Source organism: Mchenga conophoros, linkage group LG18 (genome assembly GCF_057382185.1).
Source record: "Mchenga conophoros isolate Kocher_MC1m ecotype Shallow Benthic linkage group LG18, M_conophoros_male_GT1.1, whole genome shotgun sequence".
Lineage (NCBI taxonomy): Eukaryota > Metazoa > Chordata > Actinopteri > Cichliformes > Cichlidae > Mchenga > Mchenga conophoros.
In genome coordinates, this window is record NC_140543.1 from 33,634,545 (window position 1) to 33,662,355 (window position 27,811).

Sequence of the window (27,811 nt, forward strand, 5' to 3'; positions counted from 1 at the left end):
TTTTTGGGGGGTGGTTTCATGTAACTAAAAACACACATCTATAATTGCCCTAATTTTTTTAATAAGTAATTAAAAAAAAAGGCTTCCTAGAGCAGAAAGCAAGATTTAGTATTCTTTGGATATTACATTTGGGCAGATCTTGCTCAAATATCATGATTTTGCTTCTTCCTTTAGGAAAAACAAATTATATGTGCACTGGTAAAAGGTTGTATAGGTTGTATTGTTGTTGCAAATAGTTATTTTCATAGCAGCTATTCTTGAGATGAGCACTCTTGTTCCAGTTGCAGTGATATTATTATCGTCTGGATATGCTTGTTTTTGTCCACTTCCTCTGTCAGGGCAGATTGTCATTCTTGTGCCATTATTCTCTCAGCTGCCCGATTCTAGCACTGGATATCATTTTGGTTTATAAGAGGTACTTGTCTCTGCTGTGCATGCTGGGTTGTGGGTGAACATCCTGCAGTGAACATTTAAAGCAGTCTAACTTGTGTTTGTAGCAGTGTTAAGCACTACACCTTCAGCTCAGTTTTAAGATATAAAGTTGCCTGCTGTGCAAGGATGAGTCTTCTTCAGGAGTTGCTTTTTTTCTCCACTGCGAGTCACACTGTTACATTTTAAGCCGCATCTTTTTAACAAATGTACAGTGCTGTGAAAAAATATTTACCCCCTTTTTTCATTTTTGTCCCCTAAAGCTAAGAACTGTTGTGCACCAAGAACTGTAATCAAGCAATTCTTCTTTCCAAGAAGTTCTAACTGCCAATAAGTCTTTCACATCATGGCAGAGGAATTTTTGCTCACTCTTCTTTCCAGAATTGTTTTACTTCAGCCACATTAGAAAGTTTTCAAGCATGAATTGCCTGTTTAAGGTCAGTGTATCCTGGATTACAGGCCAGACTTTGACTAGATTAGTCTAAGGATCTTAGAAAGAAAAGCGTCTGGACTTCTTAGATTGCTTGAAGACGTTTCACCTCTCATCCGAGAATCTTCTTCAGTTCTAGGGTAAAATGGTGGAGAGTCCCAGATTTAAACCCCATGGGTGTTTCCCCCCAAAGAGGGACAAAAGGACCCCCTGATGATCCTCTACCTAATCACAAAAGCCAAGGTGTGAAAGCGGGTGTGGGTCACAATCAGCCAGGGTTTCGGGTGAGCTCACTGTGAAACCTGGCCCCACCCTGTCATGTGATTTCCGGAGGTCAGATGGCCCAGGATGTGAGTGGGCGTTAAGCCGCCTAGGAAGGGAACTCAAAACTGGATTATAGATGGCAGACAGTTGGTGTCGTAAGCCACCGCCTCTGTTCAAAGATGGTCGCTCACAGTGGACATAAATGGCTTATTTCACTCCTCTTTCAAACCATCTGTCCTCTCTGTCCAAAATGTGAACATTGGCATCCTCGAAAGAGTCCGCTGAGTCCATCTGCGGTCCATTTACCCTAGAATTGAAGAAGCTTCTCGGATGAGAGGTGAAACGTCTTCAAGCAACCTAAGAAGTCCAGACGCTTTTCTTTCCAAGCTCCTTAGACTACGATGACCTGGATAACTGAGAACCTTCACAAACATTTTGACTAGACTACAAAACAGCTCTGCACAGCACCTTTATTCTTGAACATCAGTGAACGTCGTCTCCGTTCCTCAGGCCTCCTCTCACTCTGCAACATTAGGTTAAACAATCTGGTTAAAAAAATCCACCGCCCACTCTTTTAGACATCTCAAGAGATAGGTCATTATGACGAGTCGCCTTTCCACTCCCCCATCGTTGTCATGTAGCTGCCCTCACTTCAACCTTACTATTCCTCTGCACATTCTAATTCACTAACTTTCCTCCATCCATTGTCTGTCTCATTTTCCACATTCATCAGCTACTCAAAGTACTCCTTCCATCTTCTAAAAGAACTATCTTCACTTGTTAGTATATTTCCATCTTTATCCTTAACCACCTTAACTTTATTTCCCACGCAGTCAATTTTCTTGGCAGACTGATATAAGTTCTTTTCTCCTTTCTTGTGTCCAGCCTCACATACAACTCACTTAGGGTATTTTCCTTTACCGCTGCCACCTCTCTCTTTGATGTATACCTGTCTATTGTCTTCATCTCCTTGACTATCCTACTTTATTTTTGCCAACCTCTTCCTTTGAATTCTTTCCTGTACTTCCTCGTTCCACCAACAAGTGTCTTTGTCCTCTTTCCTCTGTCTAGAGGAACCAAACAGGCTCTTGGCAGTTCCCTTAGCTTCTCAGCTATACTTTCCCAGTTAGCTGCTAACTCTTTCCTACCACCCAAGATCTTCCTCAACTCCTCCCTGAACTCTATGTAAAGTTCTTCCATCTTCAGCTTCCACCATTTAATCCTTGCTCCTACCTTGGACACCTGATATTGCTTAGCTACATTCTCCCCTGATGCCACCTTGCAGTCTTCTGTCTCTTTCAGATTCTGTCCTTCTCTGCTTAACATCTTACCTATCCAAGATCTCCTTATGACTTCTGTTTCCTTCTGCTACATGTCCATTGAAGTCTGATCCAATCACTGCTCTCCTCTCCCTGATGTCACTCTTTACCTCTTCATCCATTCTTCTTTCTCTTCTAACTGGCATCCAAACTGTGGGACACATGCACAGACAACACTCAACATCACCCTTTTCGACTTCCAGCTTTAAACTCATGATCCTGTCTGAAGCTCTTCACCTGTACAATACTATTCACATAGTCTTCCTATGTGAATAGTATTGTACTAAAATTCTCTTCCTGTGTATATCACATATATATATGGTTTTACATATACATATACATATATATGGTTTGAATCCACCTCCAGTGCTTCTGATCTTGTTTGCGTTCCACCCAGTCTTCTGCACACAGCTAGCTTTTTCCCTTTATCAGCTGTAGTCTCTACATATACACGTCCTTACTCTCATCACCAACTCCTGCCTTTCCTTCTCTTTCGCTTACTCCTAACACGCCTTTCCCCCTTTTTTTTCATTGTCTCCAGCCAACAGTTGCACAGTTTCCACCCTGTTGACCGTTGACCATAGGCTAAAAGGGTGCTGGTCATAGTTAACCTGGGCCCAAAACAATCCAGTATGGAAATCTCATTCTTTACATTCAGCAAGTTTCATTGGGCCATGATTTTATGTCACATGTTTTTCCTGCAGCCCTCTGATCCTTTTCCTTTAAACAATTCTAGCTCTATGCCATTGGTCAGTCAGCATGAACTCCTAGCAAACGCTGTAAGGTACATTTTCTCCTAACTGCCTTGGATCGTCTTCACAGAGAGACATGCTGTTGCACTTTGAACTACTTTAAGTTATCTCTAGTGTAGAACTATTACATTCTAGCCAGCACTTCTTTTATGTTCTTTTCTCTCTGAAACCTGAAGCAGTCCTTGACAGCTGTGCACTATTCAGGTGTTCAGAGAATAACTCAAAGGCTCCATTTGTAGTTTTTGTAAACCTGAAAATTCAAACCTTTTTGTAATACTGTAAATTATGGTCTAGTACGGTTGATGTGACGGGAGTTTGCTCACTTTATAAAAACCTTATAAATATAAAATCTGTTGTGTGTGCCCAAGTTAGAAGCTGTTCCCTATTGAATGGGCTGAAAATTATACCTAGCTAGTTCTAATGTTTACATATGTAGACAGTAAGTGTTTTGGGAGTCTTGACACTGTGGGCTATTTAGCAGTGTCTTGGGACACTTTTTCCCCTCTTTATATTTTAATATTTCTTAATTAAATTATGCATTAAATCCCAGTTAATCAAATAATTAATACATTACATAAATTCACTAAAATCGTACTGAAAGAATATGGAACATTCTACAAACAGCAATAATAGACACAATCACTGTAACCCAGAAACAGCAAAAAAATCACTACATAAATGTATTTCTTAATGCCTTCGGGGATTAAAGTCTATTCTATCAAACTGTTCCCTTTTCCTAAATGATCTTTCTGAGTTTCTGTCATTGATTCTGCCTGGATGTGACAGTTCCTCAATACTTGCTAATTTTAAGGATCCGTTATGGTTTCCCTGACATTTTTGCCTCACTGTTCTTCAGCTCAGTTAATTCCTTCATCTTAGACTGTTGTCTGACTTAGACTGTAACTTACACTATCCCTCTCCCAAATTAAAGTCACATTTCCTAACTTTAGACATTCAGAATGTGGCAAGGCGCAGTATCTACTTTTTGACAGAATTTGAAATACACATCTGGTCCTTGTGACCCTCATTACCCCACAGTCTGGGATGTGGGACCACTTCTCATGTTTGCCTAGGCTTCATTGTATATTTGCTGTTGTTCATTTCGATTCCATTTTCAGACTTACTTTAGTCTTTGCAAAATAAGTGCATCCATGAATCATTCAGGCATTAAAAAGGCACCTAACTCAAGATAAACCACTTGTGTCTATGCATAACAGACAATTCAGCACAGAAACTATTTTGAATTGTGTCTTTGTTGCTAGTGGCGTGTCACAAAAACAAATGATGTTTTCCCCTTTCGTCAGCTGAATCTTGAAAAATGCCGAAGGTAATACAGTTTGACGGGAAGAAAATAGTATTTTTTTCCACCAACAAAATTAGGAAACTGGACAATTAAACAGAAAAAGAGGTGCCAGGCCTAAAGACAATATACAGCAGATGACCAGTATCTGAAAATACAGCAAAGACCTGACACAGGACCTGAGAGATGTATCTGGCCCTTCAGTTGACCCACATACAAGTCACTGAAGCTTCTTCGGAAGTGGTCACAATGGCTGTCAAGAAGCCATTCTTAAGCGACTGAAAAAAAGTCTAGGGAACACCAAATTACACACTGGAAATCAGTGTCAGCTGGTCCTGTTGAGTGATAAATCCAAATTTGTGGTTCAAGTCATCAATGTGCACGGAGCAGGTCAATACAGATTTACAACCGTAAGTATCAATCTGTAAAATACAGTGGAGGTGCTGTCGTGCATTTTAGCCTGTCCAAACTGATGGAATTATGAAAACAGAAAAGTATTTCTCCATCATGAAATACCATCTGAAAAGTTTGTGGCAATGGTTTCATTTATCAGGATGACAGTGATGCCAAACACACTGAAACTGGAGTCTAGGGATAAAGCATACCCGGCTAGAAAGCCACACAATGGAACACTGTCAGTCATGGATTAATGATTCTTATTATATAGTCAAGCTTGTTAGAGTTGTACAACCGTGCTCAGTCACTCACTCTGCCTATTTCCCATTTTTCTAGCAAAATATAAAGAAATGGCTTTTTCTGAAACACTTTTTCTCAGTACTCTACCGGGAGCAACAAAACAAAACAACATAAGGCAACTGGCAACTGTAACTGGTTGCAAAGAGTCTTTCTTTCATTGCCACAGCACGTAGATCCGCAGTAGCAGCAGGAGGAGTGAAGAAATTAAAAGCCAACAAGTCGCTAGTGACCAAGTACAATCCATGCTCCGTCTATGCCACAATAAAGCTCGGTGGCTGATATGTAGTTTCATGTAAATGTGTTAGCAATGTTTAAATATCTCCCTCTGCTGGTGCTGTAGCTTACTGCACTACTTACTTAAGCATGCGTGTCTGTCTAATACACACTATTACACAAGTTGCTGTGATACTGGGTTGAATCCTTCCACAGAGTTTTATTTCCTCCTGGTCTTTGCTTGGGCTTTTTGCATTCTCCAAATGTATTCTGGCAAACGTGTTAACCACTACACTATGGCACTGCTGTCTGCTACTGCATAAGCTGTCAAAATGCTACTGCACTGTCTCTCTACAAAGAGGAAGACTGTACTATCGCTGCTATTATTTACTGTCAAGACAGTTATGCAAAACTAAGAGCAAGCTTTACTGAACAATATGATTTCACCAAATCAAAAGTCAACACACACACACACACATACTAAACAAAGCAAAGCACAGCAGAAAGTAAAAACAAATGAGGGATTATCCATGGCACAACGAAATGACACATGGGATAAAGAGCACAAAGAAAGAAATACAGACATAACAGAGCAAGCTAACATGAACAGGTGAATACAAATAAGGTAGAGCAGACAGTAATAAAGGTGAGAAAAGACAAAAACGAGTACAAAAAAGAGACAAATATATGGAAGAAGCAAACACATGGAGGGAAACATGAAACACTAGAGACAGGGGGAAGAGAACAGCAAAATATGAAAAGGAACCAAACTGAGAATTAAGAAAACACAAGTGCTATTACATTTTTATTTTATTTAATAGACTGGGAATTGTGTAGGCAAGGTTTTTTGTCTTCTCAGCAATGTAAAGTTTCCCGCATGCACTGCAAAGTCAGGTGACTGGTATTCTGCTGGATATATAAATGAATGGTTCAATATTGACCTAGCGATAGCAGTCACTACTGTCAAATATGATTAGCCTTTGTTCTGCTGTAACAGTAAGGTGATCTTCTTTGTTTAATTTTTGCTGCTGTCAATCTCCACGTTTATTCTCATCCAGTCACGTTGACATCAGTCCTCAGCAAAAGGCCTCTATGTGACTTTGGCTTAAGCACATACATTTACTCAAATCTTCAACTTCCTTTGTGTTGTCTTTAATATTAATTTAAATGTAAATTTGCTCTTACATCTAAAAATATGCTGCTCAAACTGGCCAGTAACAGTTAAAGTCCACCCATGGTGACAGTGCTGAAGCTCTGATGTGTTCCATCCATGTTGAGGCATTCATCAACTTTGCAGCAGCCTATAAGATAATTCATTTAAATGAGTACATGTACATATCCACACGAATAAAGCAGCAGTGATGCTCTTAATATGAATTATGGAGGATTCTTGTTATGTAGTTAAATTAATCCCCCTGCTGTAGTGCAAACATTGTTGCCAAGACTGTCTGGGAGGATGTTGCAACCAAAAAAACATGCATGATAAAAACACAGTAGACTGGTTTTGTTATTTTAAATTTCAATTTTATTAATATTTTTTGGTGAAACTTGTAATTCAAGCATGCCTGTGTGCTTGATGTTTTTTCCCACCTCCTTCTTCCTACTTTAGGGCATAGAGATTTAATTTGTCTTCACAGAGTTTTAGTTGCGCACACTGAATAATGTTCCAGAGGACTCTGTTTCCAGCCAGCAGACATATCTGGGGGGAAAGTGTGCAGTGAATATTCCTCATTATTAAATCAGTCGTGGAAAACACTGCAGAAACAATGGTGTCATCTAAAAAGGCTGAAGTAAGAAACGCCAACATCTGTGCTGTCAGATAGTCATGGCTGCCAATAATATTTATGCTGCACATTCATATCTTGCGCGCATTGTTCAAAAAAACCCAACAATATGAAAAGCTGATGAAGCCGCTGTCATGAAAAAGTCCTTCTGCGTTTGCCACATTGACATCGCTGCCAACTGTGTTTTCATTGGCCCATTGTTTCTGAGGGATCGTCTCCAGTTTAATCAAACACCGCCTCTTGGTTGGGGATTTTTAAAGCTCTTGTCACAGAGCAACGTTAGCATGAATTTTATTTCGATTCTCACACGTCCCGCTGAGGCAGCAAATCTTTGCTGCTTTGATGGATTTTCCCCCTCACTTTTTGATTCGCAATCCGCTAACACTTGTAAGACAAGCTTCAATACATGCCCCCTAAATATAGCTAATGCCTCAGCTAAAACACTCAGCTGAAATGCACTGTGGGTATATTGTTGTGCGAGAAGAGTTTGTTTATTTTTAAGTGTTGCACCTACTGTATAATCAACCCTCATACTTAAGAGCATTAGCTTTAATAACAGTCTAATGACTGGATGTTATGAGAAGGATTATCCTCCCAGATAAAGCTGAACATTCTTCTTTTTATTTAACATTTACTTTGCACTCTTCCTCTTTGTAGAGACAAAGTCTTATGGATTGTGTTTTTCCCTCCAGTGTAGGAAAAATATGTAGCACAGAAAAACAGGAGTCATGTTGAGATTGTCTAGCTAAAGTATATGTTGTGTGTTTTCATGTATTTCTTTAGTGTTTATGTTTTTTATATTACTTGCTGCCTCATTGTTGCTTCATGTATACTTTGAAATGAATGAGCTTGGAAACAGTGTCACACAGTTCAGCCCTCAGGCTTTGAGCCTTGAGTCAACACGTAATATCTTATTTATGTGGCTTTTTTACATTATCTTTAGACACATTTATTTTCACATCCTGCTTTAAGTGAGATGTTTGTTTCACACATTTTCTCCTTCTTTTGGCTGCGTATGATGTTAGAAATGTGATACCCTTCATACGGTCAAGTCACACAGCTCACCTTGTAAGCACTGGAGACCCGCTAATTTACTGGTAAACCATTTCTTTACCAGGACAGTGAGTATAAAGTTAGCCTGAAGCGATTATGCCCGTACAGGGAGAAGAAGTAAAGCAGCTTGTTTCAGCCAACGACCAACCAAAGTCCCAGGATAAAATAACTAAGGATTATTGATTTGTGAATCATTCCCAGCTACTGAAGAATACAAGAGTAAAATCATGATGCTCGAAGTGAGCACAATAGCTCACCTTTAAATATTTACAAGTGTTGCCATCTTCACTTTTATTAAATGAGTATATATTGAGTGTATATAGACAGTAAAACAGGGTGCTGTAAAGGGTTTGTAGTACATCTTTGTATCTGATGGAGGAAATGTGCTTTGTGTTTTTGTAAAGTCAAAGTCAGAAAAAGAAAATCATAAGCTTGTGCATCCAGTTTTTTTCTCTTTTGATGCAGAGCGGTCCTGGCATTTTACATTATACTAAGTACACACCATAAAACCCATGGACAGTAGTGCTTAGGAGGACCCACTAAATCGCAGTCCTTAGCAAAAAAAACAGCAGAAAGAATTTTTTTGCTTCTAGTTGATCAGTGGTCTTAATTTGATCTTGTCAAGCTAACCAAAGTTTAGCATTATAACAGTGTGATACAAATTCAATGGTTTCTACTAAAAGCATTTTAGTTTGCTGTTATTGCTTCCAAGTGACTGGTTCCTCCTCATATAGTTCTCTCTAAAACATCTCCAAGGGTCTTAATTGTAGTGCAGTGCTATCTTAGAATCACACAAAAAGGCAAAGCGCTGAAATGTTTTTATGTATTCCTCATGTTTCCTTGGAAAAAACATGAACACAACCAGCCTTGTGCATCATGGATACACCAATAAGGTACATAATGACCACATTATGTTTTCCACAGTAGAATGACTTCAAATTGTTTAGAAATGGCCTCACAACCAGATTTTCCAGATTCATGGCTGGAACAGTTGCTTCTCTAAGATACCTGCAAACTGGCCAAAACTGTCATGTTGCATTTATGGAGGTGCTCATGCTCACTGATCAGTTCATCTAGTTCATTTGATTTGCAGCTAGTTACCCTTAAATTTGCACATATGCTGCTTCTACATTTTGGCTTAATTCGTGTTAAATAAATAGTGATGTGTGTTGTTGTTCATCTGGAGTTAGATTTACCTGATTTTAGAAATTTTAGAAACTCACCTGATACGTCTGTGTACTTTTCAAATCTTAATATCTGACAAGCACCAATAATATCAAACTGCACAACAGTAAAAATGAAAGTAGAGGCTAAAACAATAGTCAGTAGTCTCAAACTCAAACATGCACTTCTGATTGTTTAACACAGGTGACATCAGTATTTTATTCAGATCGAGTCCAGTTAAGCCAGCATGCACTCTTTTTAATGTGCTGTTTCATGGATGTGGCTAATTCAAAATGTGTCAGTTGGGGAAAAAAATAAAAACTAAACACAGTATTTTAAAGAGAAACTGGAAAACACAGTGCTCAAAGTTGCAGCTTGATTTTTATTACAAATGAGCCGACACATCAGTAGATGATAGAAGAAGAAGACGTCCAGCAGTGGGTTGATCGTGAGTTTTGGCTTTTTCCTGCCATCTCTGTGAAGCTAACTTGAGGACAAATTCCCCACCACTGGTCCAGAACTCTTTTGTATTTTTTGTGTGAATCCAACAGCGGGTTCAACATTCTTGAACCCAGACGGGGACTCTGGGACGGAGGCAGACAGCGAGCCTCAGCTGGCCTTTTACACCGACCCAAACCGCAGTCGCCGCCGGAGTCGAGGTATGAGAAATGGTAATGCCAACAGCGCGTGGGGCTCAGGGGGTAAGGAGGACTCATACACCTACAGACAGTTAATCTCGCCGTCTGATGGTATTACCATCGCCACGACGCATGACAAGTCACCTTTACAGTGCATATAGCGGATGGCTCTGGTGTTGTATGTGCTCATCAGTTTGACTCCCAAGGGAAGCACATGCTGTGTATATACATAGGTGTGTGTAGAGTGGTTGTGAGCATGTGAAACTGATCTCAGTGCATCCGAATATAATCTTGTTGACGGAAATCAAGCAAGATGATGAGATCAGAGGTCCTCAGTACAGAATATTTTGGCATTAGTTGCATCTACAACCCAAAGAACATCTTATTTTGAAATAATATTCCACACAAATATTATTTCTAAGCAGGATCCTCTGCAAATGCTGTCATAGTGAAGTGGTGCAGCATGCTTTATATGTCAGCATGCCATGTCCTTGCAACTTTGATGTACAGTAATGGGGTGTGGAAAAGAGACAGAGAAGATTTCTTTTTTCAAGTAAAAAAATGTGACACTGGCCTCAAAATAATAGCTGCTGTCGGAAGGCGTTACAAGCTGTTACGATGCCTCCAAGCCAATTATTCCCCCGTCATGTGCACAGGTGTCACAAACACAGCAAAGCCTCCAGAAGTGTAGCCAACACCTTTAATTAGACTGAGCTTTAAGAATAGAACTATGTTGTTTAGATGCAGAGGATGACTCATGTGGCACGACAAAAGTTGTTTTTCATGTATAGAAAATTTTGAGAGAAGGATGTGAAGAATGAGACATTCCCCTCTTTCATATAGAAGGCAGAAATGTGCGCTGAAGAGAGGTTTTGTAAAATCTGAAAAATAACTGAAAGGGAAGTCAAAGGGGTGAAATTCTGCCCTGCATCCAGTTTCTGGGTAAGTTACTCGATTAAATAAACTAGCTTTAAACATTTTGCGATAGGTCAGCTTTCTACTTTGGCTTTTGTTTAAAGGATTGCCTTGGGCATTTTTTGAATGAAAAAGTTCTGCCAGAGTAATTTAAAAGTGACAATGGGATCTAGAGTTATTCAGCTAGTGAAAAACGAGGCACTTTAAACAAAGCCTGCGTGACTACATTCAAGGTCACTGTGATATTTTTCTGTGTGTATGTGCACGTATGCGTGGGTGTGGGGTCAGTTTTGACACTTTCTGCATTGCACTGGGGAGCAAACGAGATAAGGGGAGAGTTCTCACTTTCGGGGGAGGGGGGGCAAAGGAAAGTGGAGGAAAGAGGGAAGGTTTGAAGAACAACCTCTCTCTTTTTTCCCTCCACACATTCCAGCGTGGATGTTAAAACCCTTCGTAGGTAAACTGTATTTCTGTGCCACTGAGCCGTGCCTTGTGTCAACTTCCCAGAGGCTTGAGGGTTTGGATCCTAACGACCTTGTTATGGGTTTAGGCCCATGTTGTTGGGGTTTTTTGTCTTTGTTTGCTTGTTTGTAAAATAACTGTAAAATGACTCCCTGTGTAGCCATTGTGTGTACATGTTTGTGTGATAGTGTGCATGTACTGATGGAGGGGTTCTTGGGGAAAAGTGTGGTATCTGCTTCACAGTTCTCTACTCTTTCTTTTTCTTCCTCCCCCCCTCTCTCATTTCTTTCTAGCAGCAGGTTCCCCTCGGAGCCCCATCAATAAGACCACCCTGACTCTGATCAGTGTCATCAGCTGCGTGATTGGCCTGGTTTACTCCTCTCACCTCTCCTGCAGCCTCTCAGTCCGGGTAATCTTACATGTTCCGGAGCACCTCATTGCTGATGGTAAGGCCTTACACCAGCCACGGACTGTGGATGCAGCCTTTTCCCAAGCACATCCCCAGGGAGCGCTGAGCTTGCATTTCCTCGTCACTCTCCGGGGAGTTCGGCTCACTATATCTCGCTAACCGAGTGCCTGTGCTTTGTGGTCGAGCTGCTGATTCGCTTTGCTCTCTCGAAGACAAAGGTAAATGCCAGGTCGACCACCCTCTGCCTGGGTTTCCCATGTCGCAGCGCACAACAGATGTGCCCTCAAAGCATCGGAGCGCATCATTGCTAGGTCGCAATGACCACCCACAGCCAAACCTCCATCGCGCTTCCCCTGGTACTTTCTGATATGTTGAACCACCTCGCTAATGAATTTCAATGTAGTACCTGCAAAAAAAAAATAGCACCACGGGAGCCAAGTGTTGGCTCCTGCTGGCTCGTTGGCATTTTTCAGCTGTCACTGAAGTGAGCTGGCAGTCCAGATATATTATAGACTGTGACTAGGCTTGCTCATCTATCATCTAGAGGTCTGATTTGATTTGAAACGCTGCTGCTTTCCGGTGGTACACGCTGGCCTGCCAGTGATATTAAAATTCCAGGGAGGCATCGAGGGAGGGAACTTTGAAAGGAGAGATGAAAGATGGTGAATTCGCCTGTTGAATTACAAAACTGGGATCGATTTAGGATGTTTCCATAAATGTCTCCACAGTCTCATCAGACTTGATTTGATGTCACGGTGAATCAGATGAAAATCTGGATTCCACCGCTGTGGAAAGAAGCTATTAATGCCAACAGCTGCACATGTGTCTGACTTCAAATATTGAAAGAAAAGTACCAAAATATAGAGTCACACCTTTCTCCTTGCCTTTCACGTCTGGGAAAGTAATCATCTGAAGATGTTTGTGTAGTTACGCGGGATAACAATATCTACTGCTTTTCAAGATACATAACAAAGAACAGGGCCAACTTTTTCTTCCTATCACTAACTCGGAGAGTCGGGAATAGAAAGGTGGCTGACGTTTATCATCTCAGATTGTATTTGCTGGAAATAGATTTACTTTTACCATCTGTGCCTCCTGTGAGAGGTTTCCCAATTACATCTGAAGCTATCTCAAGGAGCGATGCTGTGGCCTAGAGTCCCATCCGAGTAGTGGCTGGGGATTCATGTTACCGGTCATGCCTCTGCTGCCATTATGCTGCCATTATAGATGTTTATCCATCAGATCCTGGGCATTTGAGTCAACCTCGGGAAATTTGAAGGCAAACATCCAAAAAGTTAAGCACAAAGTACCAAGTAGTAGACCAAGAGTCTACTGCCATTCTAGCAATGAAAGTGCACATAGGCACAAATGAGTGAAATTTTCATGTAATGTTAAGTGTGCTAGCCTTTAAACATGCTACCATAGTGCACCAGAGCTAATGCGCCTGGTATTTATGAGCTCTATAATATTTTTTTTTTATATAGAAGTTCCAAGGTTTTGGAGGATGGCAATCCAGCACCATCTTTCTTTGTACTTGTGATGTACTTGCACAAAGTAACGCAACATAACTGCTCTATTTAAAACGTGACCAAAGAGCTGCACACAGGCGATTCATTCTGCTCTTAAGTCTGGTGCTCACGTTAATAATTCTGGTCTCGGAGTCCGTTCAGGCCTACGTGGCTCCCTGTGAGAGTCAAACATCACGATGTGATGAATGTCTCAATTAAGATGGCTACAGTTTCTTATTTTGATAAATGAATTCTTCATTGTATATTAGACCATATATAAAGCATTTATGTTTTACACAGAAATCCATTTCATCTTTCAAAAGTGCATACATAGTTGCCAGAAAACTCAAATAGAACATAAAAAGTGTCATAAAAACAGAAACACTGCTGGTGTCTTCAAAGTTTTTCCAGGCAGTTTTATGACTCTCCACAATTAAGCTAACAGGATGAGTCCAGCCATTTGCAGTGTGTGCTCTAGTTCTAAGGGAATCATCAAAGAGGACGGCGCTAACTAGGGCACACAGAGCCTGCCAACAAGTCATTAAATATGCTTGGGTTAGCAAATGCCCAGTGCATCCCGTGTTTGCAAATGGACAGTGCTTTGGTCAGTGAGCGTTGTTGCTAATTTACGGAGATCACACAGCGGATAACTCTCAGAACCAAGTGTTCCAGAGACACCTCCTGTGTCAGGTGTCCTGGAACATGGAAGAGTGCTTTTGTTTTCCCAGGCAGTCACAAACTCAGTAGAAAACATTTTGCATACGAGCTCCCTTTAGTTTACAGCATTTGAGCTGTAAACCCCCGGAGACCTCAGTCTTTAAGTGTATTCAATGGAACTAATTGATTATACCTTTTAAGATGGAAGTTGTGTGCTGCAGCTTTCAACCACGAGGTAATTAAAGCATAAGTAGAAAGGTTTGAAATTAAACAGCAGCAGTAACAACGGCAGTCCTCGCCTCATTATCCTGCATTATGGCAACAGAATGTTAGCCCAGTGCTCAACAGTTTTACTTCCACTGATCAGATGCACAAACTTTGAAATTTACATAGAAAACAAACAACGCGACTGTAACTCATTTACAGCTGCACTCTCTCATCTTTAACCTTTTCAGAATTACGTGTCGGCCCATAGTCGTGCCAATAATCATTATTATGCATTTATTATTACAGAGAAAGCGTTGAGCTGATGCTTTGTTTGTGTCATAACAACCACTAATAAGAAAGAGGAGCACTGCGGAGGACTTCTCAGGGTCGGGGAACATTTGTTTCACAGACAGCCATACTTTGTTAAAATAAAAGAAGGGCCAAACACTGAACAATGTAAGTGAAAGAGATGAGATGCACAGCACGGAATTATGTTAAATGTTATGAATTTGACAGCTATAACAATCGATTTACAAAAACCCTGAGACCTTGGTTCAAAAAACTGTTTTCTGGGAGAAAATGTAGACTTTTTTGTTTCAATTTGGCTTTCACTGACATAACATAATGCACTGTAAATGCTGCATTGCATCAGCATTTACTCTATACAGTTTGTAAGCAAATATAGAGTCATGAATAACTATAAATTTTTTATGGCATGAAATCACAGCAACAGTCACCTTTATGCGATTTGAAGTAGCAAAGATCTTTCTTACAATTAAACATTTCAGAATGTGTTGTTTTGGTCAAGATGCCAGTTCTGCCCTCACTGCTTCTATTTTCTCCACAGTAATAATAGAAAAAAACCAACAAAAACAGCAAGAATCAAATGTTTTTCACTGCCCACCCAGTTATAGTTATGTGGTTCAATCAGCCAAGACCATCAACCTCGTCAAGGTACATTTGGAAATCCAGCTGATCATGCCTTACACATGTTATTTGTGTGATTATGGATATTCCTCTGTTTAAATCTTTCGGAGTGTTCACAAGTTTTGCTTTTTAATTTTGCAGCTTTCATGTTTGCACTATGGCTCTTAAACTAAAAATAACAAGTAATGTCTTATAAAGCTTTCATGTTCTTTCCAGATCCACTTCATTTTAAATCTGGTATTTTTTAATCACATTTTCTTTTCAAAAAATTAAATTTGAAGGTTTCCTAATTTGTTTTTCTCTCGTAGAAACTGCCTCACTAAAAGGTGGTGCTTGCTGTCATTATATTTAGCTGAAGATATTTCACTTGTAAGGTCCAATATGTGCTGTAACCTTGTCTTTTTGCTGTTGTTGTTAAATGGTTTTAGAAATGATAGAAAATATAAAGAAATAAGTGGTAAAAAAAACATGATAAATATGATAATTTGCTTTGAAGATTTTGTTCAAAGTCAGGCTTTTTTATGTGTCCTGTTCTGTTTTTCGTTCCTTCTCATTCATCCCTGCTTTTTCGCCCTCCCCCCGTCTCCATTCCTGCCATCTTTTCGTTACCCATCAATTACCTTTGTCCTCCTCTTCAACCATCTTATCCATTTCACATTTCTTTCCTGTTCCCTTCTCTTCCGTGTCTTCCATTTCCTCTGTCCTACCCAGGGTCAAGGTTCATTTTGCTCCAGGGGAGCCAGTTGGATGCTTCAGACTGGCTCAACCCGGCCCAGATTTTGTTGTACTATCAGCAGAATGCCAGCGGGCCGTGGGTGAACGAGCTGTGTGGACGACGCCTCCTGGATCCCTGCGAGCATCAGTGTGACCCTGAGACAGGTGAGCCGAGGCCGAACTGCCAGCTCTTCTCACAGCTTTGAGTGGAAATATTAACTAGCAGTGAACTTATTGATCAGCTCTCTTCATGACTTCCATTGGACGGGAAGTCCTGAAGAGAGCTGATATTAATACAGTTATAATTATGACCTGTTACATAAAATGCTGCTGCTCTTGAGATATGTCAGGCTTTACTATAAAAGCTTTCAGATTAATTAGAAGGTTGAAATGATATGAAAATCATTGTATTTTACAATTACATTCTAAAAAACAACAAAATATAGTTTATTGTTATTTTTACATTAGTTATCATCTTTCAGAATATGCCTACAACAACATTTTGTTTAAGTCTAGTCTTCTTTTTGTTTTTTTCTTTGACTTACAGTAAATTTAGGCTTTTTGTAAGAAAAAAACTGTATTTGAAACGCACGGCTTTACTGGAGGCTTTTGAAGTCTGATTTAGTTTAGTTACGGAGTAATTTGCCACAATGTGAAGCTGCTTGTCGTAGCTGTATCCATTAGGCTTTGTACACTTGGTTTCTCTCCGTTGTGGCCTCCCGTCCACACTCAAGGAAAACGCAGCGTTTGCACAACGCTGTCGAAAATGAATACATTTAAAGATGCGGAAGCACCGACAGTGAAAACAGACCTTTTCAAAATTATGACACATTTTAGTCATATGATGCAGTCATGTGACCAGTTAAACCAAGATAGTGGAGGGCAGTCCTATTAAAGATTAATATCAGTCTGTAGATGCTCCAGATGGCTTTTCTTCAAATTCTTTTATTCTCACTGGCTTTTGCGACTTTGTACTTTTGTGTTACTCGCAGCATCAACTCCACCTCATTGTTAGTCCATTTAAAAAACTCGGTGCTTTTCCTCAACATTTTGCCGGAAAGTAAGTAAGCGGCAGACATAAATGAGCAAGCCGAATCTTCTTGTGCTTCACACATGCGCAGTACTGGAACGTAAGCGTTTTCAGCCGTTTCAATGTGGACGCACAACTCTGTGAAAACGAGTAGTGTGGACGCGGAGCGTTTTCAGACGTAAATCTATCCAGGCTAGTGTGGACGCAGCCTTAATCGTCTGGTATATTTGGTGTTCCCTCTGAACAGAGTGAAATTTGTAACCGGCCATCAATTTGTTTTATTTCACAACTAAAAGCAAAATGAGCCTCCAGAAACAGAGAAAGGCAAACGTTGCATCTGTAACTTTCACTCTCAGTCTTAGCTAATGCCCACCTCACCATAGCTGCCTTCAGCAGAGAAAGGTTTTAGATGGTTACCCTCTAAAATCACATTTATATGCAGACCTTGTTCATTAGTCGCCCGTTATTGTTCATTTTAACTTAAGTCTCATATAATAATAATCTTATTTACTTATTCAATCTAAAATAGATAAACAGCCCACATCTAATGTATTTCTTAAATTTCTCTTCTTGCACAAAGTGCTAATGATTATTGCTGAGGGGAAGGCTAATAAATCCTCTGTGTACACTGTGTAACAAGTTAGTGTTCATGATATGTACGTCTACTTCAGATAAACTAAAGCTCATTTTAAAAAATACTAATAATAACAACCTTGTTTAACACTAACCTTATTATATGAAACAGCTTCACTATTTTGAGAACACATAAACAGTATTAAAAAAAAGAAAAACATCCTGATGACACAAAAACGATGTAATGGACATTGTGAGGACATTCTTCTTATTACCAGTTTATGACTCATAAAGTTGTTGTAAACAAAGAAAAAACTACTAATAAATAGCCAACTTTAGCAACATCATGAGTCACAATTCTAAACCAGCGTGCTCCGTCCTCGTCCGCCATAGTGCCCCCTGGAAATACTTCTGATGTAGTCTGATTTGTTTTGTTTTTTTTATTATTATTCTTCATCCGCAGTGTTTTGTTTTGGGGGGTTTTTTTATTCTACTTATTTTAGAAAATTGGTGAAGATCTTTATATCCTCCTGTTTTGCCTGCTTGCTTGTGTCTACACAAGTTGCTGAGCTGGCGGTGCCGCCCCGAACAGTGCAATGCACAGTGCAGTGTGATAAAAGTGAACCTGATTGTTTTCTTGAAACAACATCATAAGTGCAAAAGCAACATGATAATAAGTTCTGATTGACGGGAACGTGTATAAATAAAACACACAAAACTCAAAAAGTAAACAATGCAAACACAATAGTGGACTGTTTTTTTTAACTTTTGGTTAAATAAGTGAGCTCACTGTGAAATCTTAAACGTGTTTCTGAGATATGTTTCTCACCCCAACGGATTGTGGCAGATGGCCCCGCCCCTCCCTGAGCCTGGTTCTGCTGGAGGTTTCTTCCTGTTAAAAAGGCGTTTTTCCTTCCCACTGTCGCCAAAGTGCTGCTCATAGGGGGTCATGTGATTGTTGGGTTTTTCTCTGTGTGTATTGTTGTACGGTCTGTCGTACAATATAAAGCGCCTTGAGGTGACTGTTGTTGTGATTTGGCGCTGTGTAAATAATATTGAATTGAATTGAAATATGAATACAATTATGATCTTATTAGAAACCTAAAAATAAACATCCTGGTTAATTCATACTAAGCTGACTGATTTCAAACATTTCCTCCCTCCATACAAATTACTTAGTCCCAGTTCACAACAGCAGTCATCTCATGGTTTTGGGCTTAATGGGAATAAGAGCATAGAGATATAACAAACAGCTACAGGAGAAAGTGGACACAAGTTAATGTGATGGAACAGTGGCGTATAGATGCTTCCCCAACAGCCTGAGGTTGTAGCAGCATAACTAAGGCTTGGTTCAGGGTCACCTGAAGGAGCCCTCACTACAATCTTAAGCTGAAAGGAAACTTTTAAACCTGATCTTAAAAGGAGAGATGGTGTCTGTTTCATGAACTCAAAGTGAGAGCTGGCTACACAGGAGTGGAGCCTGATAGCCGAAAGCTCTGCCTATAAATTCAAATGAGAATATTTTGCTGATAAAAAATAACAGCAAAACATTTTGCTGTTTAGCGAGATCTTTATCAGTTCTCACTGCCTGTATATATATATACACATATATACATGTATATATGTGTATATGTGTATATATGTATATATTTTGATCTTACAATATGGGACTAAATGTAGTGTGTTAAACAGATTTATGCAGTACATTCTGATAAATTAATAAATTAGAAGCATTTGATGTATGTAGTTATATCTCATTCCTCAAATTTGCTCAGTACTTGCAAGCATATGTTATTAATAGGAGACACGATGGTGTTTTTAATTTCTCTCAGATCAGATCATTTTAATCATTGCCTATTATAAATGACTTCTTCAATTTCTGTTCTAACCTTTTTGTCAGGGAGTATTTTAAAATCAAAGTGCTAAATATAAAGTGGTCCCTGTTCCAATGGAGGTGTTGACAGTAAACTTTTTCCCTGGGCAATTTCCCACATACAGAAATAGCCCTGGCTTCAAGTTTCAAGATAAAGTTTTACAATGCATAAGCTTCCAAGAAACAACTAAATTTCTTTATGAAAACCGTGTCAGCTTTCAGATATACAACAATCAATTGGTAAATGGTAAATGGCCTGCATTTGTATAGCGCTTTTCTAGTCCATAGGACCCCAAAGCGCTTTACACTACATTCAGTCATTCACCCATTCACACACACATTCACACAAATTAAATGCATCCTGTCATATGTAGAAATGTTTTTTCAAACATGCTTATATCTGTAATGGCTCGAGGGAGAATGCAGACTGAACAGTGTAATTTTTGCTTTCTTAGACAGTCTCTGCCACTGCATCACTCTGATTATTAGTACAAGAAGTCTCACATTTAAAGTGTCTTCCTTGTTTTGCATCCATTATTCAGCAGCCTAACTCTCCCCTGGGCAATACAGAGTAAGTTCTGAGACCTTTAAATGAATCAAAAAGCTGGGCCAGTGTGTCTCATGCCTGCTCTTCTTGGAATAATTTCTGAGGTTCACCCACACACCCAAACCTCCACTCTCCCCACTCTTAAAATGATATATGGACCAGCCGCAGGCTTCAACAATTTTATTATATTTTTTATGTGATTAATTTGTAAAGGAGCCATTGTGTATATGTAAGGTTAGATACAGGCTTATCAGTGGGATAGCACACATGACAATGAGTGAAAGTGTGTATAGGCTGCCAGGAGATTGCAAAGCTGTCTAGCTGTTGATTTGCGATGAAGTTGAAGAGTCTGGAGGTAGTCCTCCTTCTCCAGTACTGCACTCTGTGCAATGTTTAAGTACCAGTAGCAGCAAAACAACCCCAGAGCATGATGCTACTACCACCATGCTCGACAACTTTGTCTCATCTGACCATAAAACTTTTATCCAGGAGGAATTTGGTTTGTCTTTGCTAATTTCAGTCAAGCTCGAAGGTCTTCTTTTCTTGGTTGGCACCCTCTCTATGCTGTGTTCCAGCAGTTTCCAGTTGATGGCAGACTTCAGCCTTGTGGGTTCCGGGGTAATTCCTGAACATCCTAACCAATTTCCTCTCATCTGGGTATGACAATTTTTGTCTATCTCCAGACTAGGGGTGGGCGATATAAACGATATACGATAGAAACTATATCAATTTGGCCAACGATAGAGATTTTGACTATATTGCTCTATTGTGATAGCGCATGTTGATGATGTCATCAAGCTGCACCTGTTTTGGTCGAAAGCATCGCAGCGGCTACAACCATTATCATCTGCAAATTATGCCAGGCGACAGTCACAGCAAAGAGATGAAGCACTTTTGAAATATGGGGAAAGCCAAAAACTGCGCTTCCTCCACTTCCGTAACATTGATTCATTAATGTTGAATTCTCTCGCAGCTGCTCTATTCCCATGTTGTTGCAGTATATTAATAACTAACCTCGTATTGTGGATAAATAAACTCAGTTCTCCTGACTGAAGTTTGGCCCATGTACAGCATCCTGCTATGCGATTGCATTTGTCCCTGACCACCAGAATCCCTCACGTTAACTTTTATCGAGTGGAAAAAAAGTTGGTGTTCATCCTCCGCTTCACTGTGCTAATGTTATGCTAACATAGCTGTGTCACTAGCAATCACGTAGCACAACATTATATACCAGGTAATCCAACTTCAGTAACCCTGCAAACGCCACTGCTGTTTAGTTTTCTGTCTTCATTTATGTTGGAAGTGGTAGCAGAGCTGTACGTTTGAATTAGTTTCAAAAATCTCTCAGTCAGAACATGGTATGAAATGTTTAGGTGGAAACTAGCAAGCTAACTTCCTGTTAACTTCTAAAACTTAATTGTTACACCCGATAAAGCAGCAACGTTGATGATGTAATTAAAGATGAAAGACCGTTTTTAACTCTCAGTGTTCGTTTGACTTTGGGACCTGAAACGGACGGAGTTTTGGACCCAGATTACTCCGCGAAGCTCCTCACTACGGCAGCCGTAATGCTCTGACAATCCATCAAGCAGTGCGGCTTACCAAAGTTGTACTAAAACATTTTTTAACAGATTTCTGCAGCCAAAATCGGTTCGAGGTCAGTAAGCACAACCAGAATTCATACATAAGGCACACTCTCGATTTTTGAGAAAATTAAAGGATTTTAAGTGTGCCTTATAGTGGAAAATACGTTATACAGAAGAAAAGAATATATCGTGATACATATCGTTACCGCACGTGCTTCAGATTATATCGCGATATGAATTTTAGGCCGTATCGCCCAGCCCTACTCCAGACCTTGGCAAAGATGTGACACACCCAAATAACTTGAACTGATGATCCTGGAATGTGCAGTTGTTTAGAAATGGCTCCAACAGACCGTTCAAACTTATATAGTTTTCTTTTTTAGATTTTCACAGAGTTCTGTGGATTTTTTCATTTTTCTGTCTTCTGTCAGTCAAATACTTTTTATGTTGGCAAAAAGAAACTGACCGTTTTAATCAATCGTGATCACGAACAAGAAGGTAATAGGGTTTGGTCTTGTCAAGTTAAAAGACACTGTAGAACATAAGTGAATACATGTCTACTCCAGTGCAGTCTTTGCTATCCACAGGACAGATCAAGTTCCAGGCTATTTGAGGGTGATTTGTACTGTATAGGTTCAGTATGTGTTTTTAAAGGTGACAAATCGCAGAGTGAAATTCAGTGAAAATAAAGCGTGAAGCCTAGATTGTGGCTCTGGCTGTATGTTGAGCAATTATGGAAAGTAACACCTTGCAAGTGTAAAACAAGTTTGAGCACAGTGCCGTGACCTGAGAGTGCAATGAAATGGCAATTAAAGTAAGATGAGCCATTTAGCAATGTTCAGGAGCTGTGCAACAAAGCTCATTGCCGCTCCAGCATTATTGTCATTATTTTTTGGATGCAGTTTAGATTATCAGTGAACATGTAAAACTGGCTTTCCAGTGTCAAACATTTCAATTCTTTCATTGCACATTTAACAGAGCAGCAAAGAAGCAATTATATTCAGAGCTACAGGATGTACATGTTAAGAGTGCCGACGAGGAAAGTCTTGGAAAAGCTGATGTTAGTGAAGAGCACATCCAGGTGATTCTTCTTAAAAGAGTAATTACTCAAAGCTTGAGGAGGAGAGCATGAACTTCCGTAATGTAGCTAAGCGACTAGAAGATGATGAGGTCTTTCTGGTCTATCTTCACATCTTTTATCCTAACATGCTGATATCTTGCACTGCTCTTTCGAACCCCTCCACACAACTGTTATTTTATTACACTCCAATTGCACAAGTAATAAGTTAATGGGGGGTAATGAGCTCAAATACACCAAACTCTAATGGTATTCTACTGCTGTGATAAAGCAGTCATTTTAAATGTACGTTTCCTTGAGTGAAATTCGATGAACACAGCAGATTAATCATGACCAGTGTCAGTGTTTTAATCATGTAATGTAAAGTTTAAATTGCAGCCCCATGTGCAGCACTTAACGGGCCAATAACAAGTTGGGAGTTCAATATTTAGGAACTCTGTGAGAGGATGTAGCGTGCAGCCTTTGAGCAGGATTATTATTTGAAAAGGGCACAGAGTATATCTCTTTCTTCTCCTTGTTTTTGTGTTCTTTTCTGGGATCACGGGCGTTACTGAACCCGGTCTAAGAGTTGTTTTTAACTCTAGAGCACACAGTGGCTCTCTTGAGTACAGAGTCAGTGTTAGAAAATAACCCCCATCTATATGTTATAAAATATAAACAGACTTGAAATCATGAAGACGCCTGACTCATTTCTTTTTTTATTCAGCTAGCATGAAAAGTCAGTAAACGATTTCCTTTAGCCTGGCAGGTATTGACAGTTGACCTTTTCCATTAACAGTGGTGTATACGCCCAGGGCCTGTGCTCTTCACTTGCCTCCTATTGAGCATGAGGAGAGCATGTTGTACATGTTACCCCTGAGTAACCATCTAAATCAAAGGTGAGGCCCCATCAATCATACTGGATAAAGTCGAGGCCGACATTTCTCCCAGGAGCTGATAGCAGCACAAAAAGCACACAGGCCTCACTTATCAGGACAATGGCAACACAGAGCATGAGCATTGTACGAGTCCCACTGCTGAGGTATTGGACCTTCATATTCATGTAAGACACTGGTATTTTTTGTATCGAGTAGTCGGTTTTGCACCCTCTAAAATATTGCCTAGTTACTTAGTCTGATGCTATAGAAACTGTTTCAGATGGCTTTAGACATTCAACTTTTAAACAGCACAGATGGGCAATGCTGCATTTCATGCTATTAGAAGTTGCCCCAAATTGTTGCCTTAGGCCTGAGGACTAAGTGGATTTGGGCAAATTACAACCCAAGACACTCTGTGCTTTAGTAAATAATGGCAGTGCCAAGTGACAATTCATTAGACTAATCACTGATCTAATCACTTCTCATTTGGGTAGGGGATGTTATTCAGTCATTGGGACCAGTCTGATAAGTGTGAAAAACACTAATATAAACAGAGTCTATTAAGTCTAGACATCTGGAGTAATGACTCAAAGTTAACTTCAGTATTTACTTCTAGGGTGTCCTTTTCCACTGTGTAACCACACTGATAAGCCACGAGAATAAAAGAAACAGACTAATATTCTTTGGTCCTCAAAACAACTCAAACCTGTCTGGGTATGGACACGGTACTTTTGTGCTATCTGGCAATACGATGTTGTTAGCGGTCTCTGTGGGTTGAAGCTTCGATGTCCAGTCAGAAGTCGCTGGGTAACTGTGCCGTCTGTTTCTCTTATTTACTCATAAAACATGAGCAGAAATTGGAAACATGATAAGGGAGCAATTGCTTATTGAGAGCTTCAACACTTATGGTTGCATTCACGGCATCATATTTCTTTCCTTGGAATTTGATGACATCTGAGACTAAAATGGAACTGAACCCCAGTGTTCATCACAGGTTGCTTTCATTTTGTTGACAGCTGGAAAATTACATATGTGCTAATTGTCTTACCAGTAAAATAGTCTTAGTGTATTTCTTCCAAGGCAAGTGTTAGCTAAGTGTCAGTCTTGCAAACTGACAAATAAAAGTAAGTTCTTGATTTAAAAAGTATTCTGTCACAGTCTGGCTGATCCATTTAGAAATGTATTTGACTGAAACCTAACAATTAAGTTCTGATTGAATTTTAAGTATGGTAACCATTTATTAGAAATCAAACTAATACAAACAAACAAATACTATATCCTTCATGTTTTTGATGAAATAATTTGCCATCTCCTCGGCTTATGTCTAAAAGTAGTAGCTTTAGGTTACTGGTTGGCCTCTTCAGTTTGTCTTGTTGCAAAATAAGAATTTCCAGAAGAAAAACAAAGAAAAACGACATTTTTAAAACTTGGTTTTGAAAAGAACTTTAGGGTCAGGAAGCATCATGCACATCAAGAAGGAGTCAAAAATCAATCCGAAATGAGTCATGCCGCAAGGTTTTAATGAGCTGACGGTGTCGGAGCGAGCCGGTGTTTTACACGCTGCGTCCTTATCAGTGTGTCAGAAACACATCCACTGACATGACGCACAGCAGTGAGCGCCATCGCTTTTTTTAGTAGCCATTTGGAGACTGGCTGCACTGTACTGAAACAACTGATTAAATATTCTGCTGCTGCAACGCTCTGAGGAATTTATTTTTCTGTTCTTTGTGAGATTTAAACAAAAATAGCAACCAAAAAAAAGACCACCTATGAATACATCATTAAAAATAAGAGATGATTAAGAGTGCTTCTCTGCAGAGGATTCATCTTTAGAATAGCTCTCCTGCAGTGAAATGGAAGGAGAGGGGCAGAGGGAAATTTCTAATGAATTAAACAAGGCTTGACTATAATGAAGACATGATTGAATCACTGGCTTTCTGCTTGCAGGAGAGTGCCTTTGCTTAGACGGCTACATGAAGGACCCGGTCCACAAGCACCTCTGCATCCGCAGTGAGTGGGGGCCCAATCAGGGGTAAGTTATGATAATCACCTCATAATGGTTTGTGATTGCTCATTACCATCCCAAAGTCAACAACAAAGGACTCACCCTACGCATCAAACCAAGTGGTATTAATTTGCCTGCAAGAATCAAAAGGAACAGTAATGTTGACAAGTACAGCTGATATTTTTGAACACATAAAAATTTCTAATGCAGGTAATTAGCTGTGCACATCGGCATGTACTGTAAAGAGATCATTTTTCTTTGTTGCTCGGGTATTTGTTTATAATCGATGTCATCGTCTGCCTGATACAATTCCTAGTTTTACAGTCCTCCGCTTGTCCCGAGGTCACGTCACTGCATAAAACAGATTAGATGTGTTATTATGCAGAATGTTCAGATTTACATTTCTACAGCTCTATTCTCTGACTTTATTTATCAACAAATCCTAAAGTCTGCTGTTCATAGGCACTTTCCCTAGCAGGGTCAAAATCTTACAATATTGCAGACAGAGAGCCAACAATTACCCCCCAGCGAACACAGATACCATAGGACTTACTGCCTGCTGTCGGCTGCTCTCACTGGTCACTTACAGGCTTGGGAATACATCAATCGAGGGTCTCTCCAGCAGCTTCCACCTGTGGAAGTGAACAGCACGATTTTAGCACCTCAACCAAAAATCACAACTGCAGTAATAAATTGTACTGAAGTACAACATGGTTTTCTAAAACCAAGCAAATTCATGTCTGTTCTGTGTTCAGTTTAGTTTTTAGGTGTAATTTCTTGCAGACTCAATGCAGCCACAGGCGGTGAAGTACCTGCTGTGACGAGTATTTTAACTGTTAGTATTAAGTTGGTATGTACCTCCGAACCCATAATATATCCAGTAATGTGGCTGCAATGACAGCTGCGTGACTTTTAGTACTATCTTTAAATCATTTTCGGCCATAGGTAGATTTGTTAATTTTCAGTGGCTTTAATGTGGTTTATGATCTCTGCGTCTTTTGACCTCAAAGTCACCAGTTCTGTAATGATTCCAAGTGATGACTCGATATTTTTTGGCCTTAAAAATGCTGTTTCAGGCTCTTCTCCAGGAAGTTATATTAACACTTAATTGAGTTCACATCTGCTTCTTTAAAAAGTCCTTGACCTTTGGCGAACACTGGTGCCACAGTGCTGGCCACTCGGTGACCGCTGTGTGTGTAAGTGTGCGTGTGAGGTGTTACTGGTTTAAACTGTCTCATGGAGTTTTCTTGGTTTGTTCTGTGTGTGTTTTTATACCAAAACATATTGACTAGAGTGCTCATGACATTTCTTTTCTTAGAAAAAAAAGAAAGACATGCACTGACCACAGGGAGATATATTGTGAGAACGAGGGGACCCACTAAAGTTTAGCTCCAGAGCGATATGTCTGGGCAACAACTTGTTAACAAATGGTAACAATGAAGAGGTACCCCACTGTGACTTCTTTAGTTCTTGTGGACTGGTACTAGATTCTGCTGCACCTTGAAATCGTTCTACCAATCAGTGTGAAGAGTGAATGTGATGATGGCCTGAACAAGTCAAATCATACATCCCTAATCGATCACGTCGCCGGCAGGCATGTATTCTCTGTATCACACGCCAGCCTCAGTGCAAGTCGGAAATGTTTTCATCTTTGTCTGCATTTTATGAAACGTCAGAAATTTGCCCCCTTTGCCCATCTACGTAACTCTGCACCTCTTTATCTCATTTCCCTGGCGCTCTCCCTGAGTCCCTGTCACACCTGTGTAACTGAGTGAGCACCCTGGGGTGACTTAAATGTTTAATGACCACGGCCTATGGTGTGGATGCAGCTCTTCCTCAATGTTCTTTTTGCTTACAGTAGTGGTGGAGTTTGCTCAGAATGACATCGGTCCCCTGTCACTTCTCCCCCTTACGCTCTCACTTTGCAGACTGTTTAGTCCCGGAGCTGCCACTCCCCATTAATCTCCATCATTGCCCCTCTCTCGCTTCTGCCTCTTGGCATCTGTCTCCTCCCTTTGATGCCCCCACTCTCACTGGCTCCTTTGTGCACCCTCTCCATCACCTTCCGTCTCTCTCTCCTTTCACTTTGACCCTTTCTCCCATTCTGTCTCGCCCAGTCATCCTCTCTTATCCCCTCCCCTGGTAAATAGATATGAGTCAAAGTCACATTGCATGTCAGCTGCTGGAGAAACACATTTTTCAATCATTATGTTTACACGTAGTGCACACTGCAATGCTGGTTGTGATTTGTTGGGCTCTGCGAGGCGGGAAAAACTCAAAGTCACACACGGAAACATGGCTAGTGTTTCGATGTCTAGGGGGTTTAGATTAGGAGGATGGTACAATGAAAAATGTAACACTTCGCAGGCTTTGATTTTAACACACAATTTTATTCTCTCTCACCTTTTTTCTGTTCCTCTG

The 27,811-nt window shown here is 40.1% G+C and overlaps 1 protein-coding gene across 9 annotated transcripts in view; it reads left to right on the forward strand.

Moving 5' to 3' along the window:
* The window catches only part of astn1 (astrotactin 1), a 480,480-nt gene that overhangs the window by 165,112 nt on the left and 287,557 nt on the right, over positions 1-27,811 (forward strand). For 2 of the 9 annotated variants that reach the window (XM_085253594.1, XM_085253596.1), the window contains exons 6-9: positions 9,956-10,105; positions 11,713-11,865; positions 15,839-16,006; positions 25,333-25,417. In XM_085253594.1, the coding sequence (XP_085109720.1) occupies positions 9,956-10,105; positions 11,713-11,865; positions 15,839-16,006; positions 25,333-25,417 (556 nt within the window). The remainder of the gene's footprint in view (positions 1-9,955; positions 10,106-11,712; positions 11,866-15,838; positions 16,007-25,332; positions 25,418-27,811) is intronic. The other 7 variants (XM_085253595.1, XM_085253597.1, XM_085253599.1 and 4 more) reach the window with 5 other exon arrangements.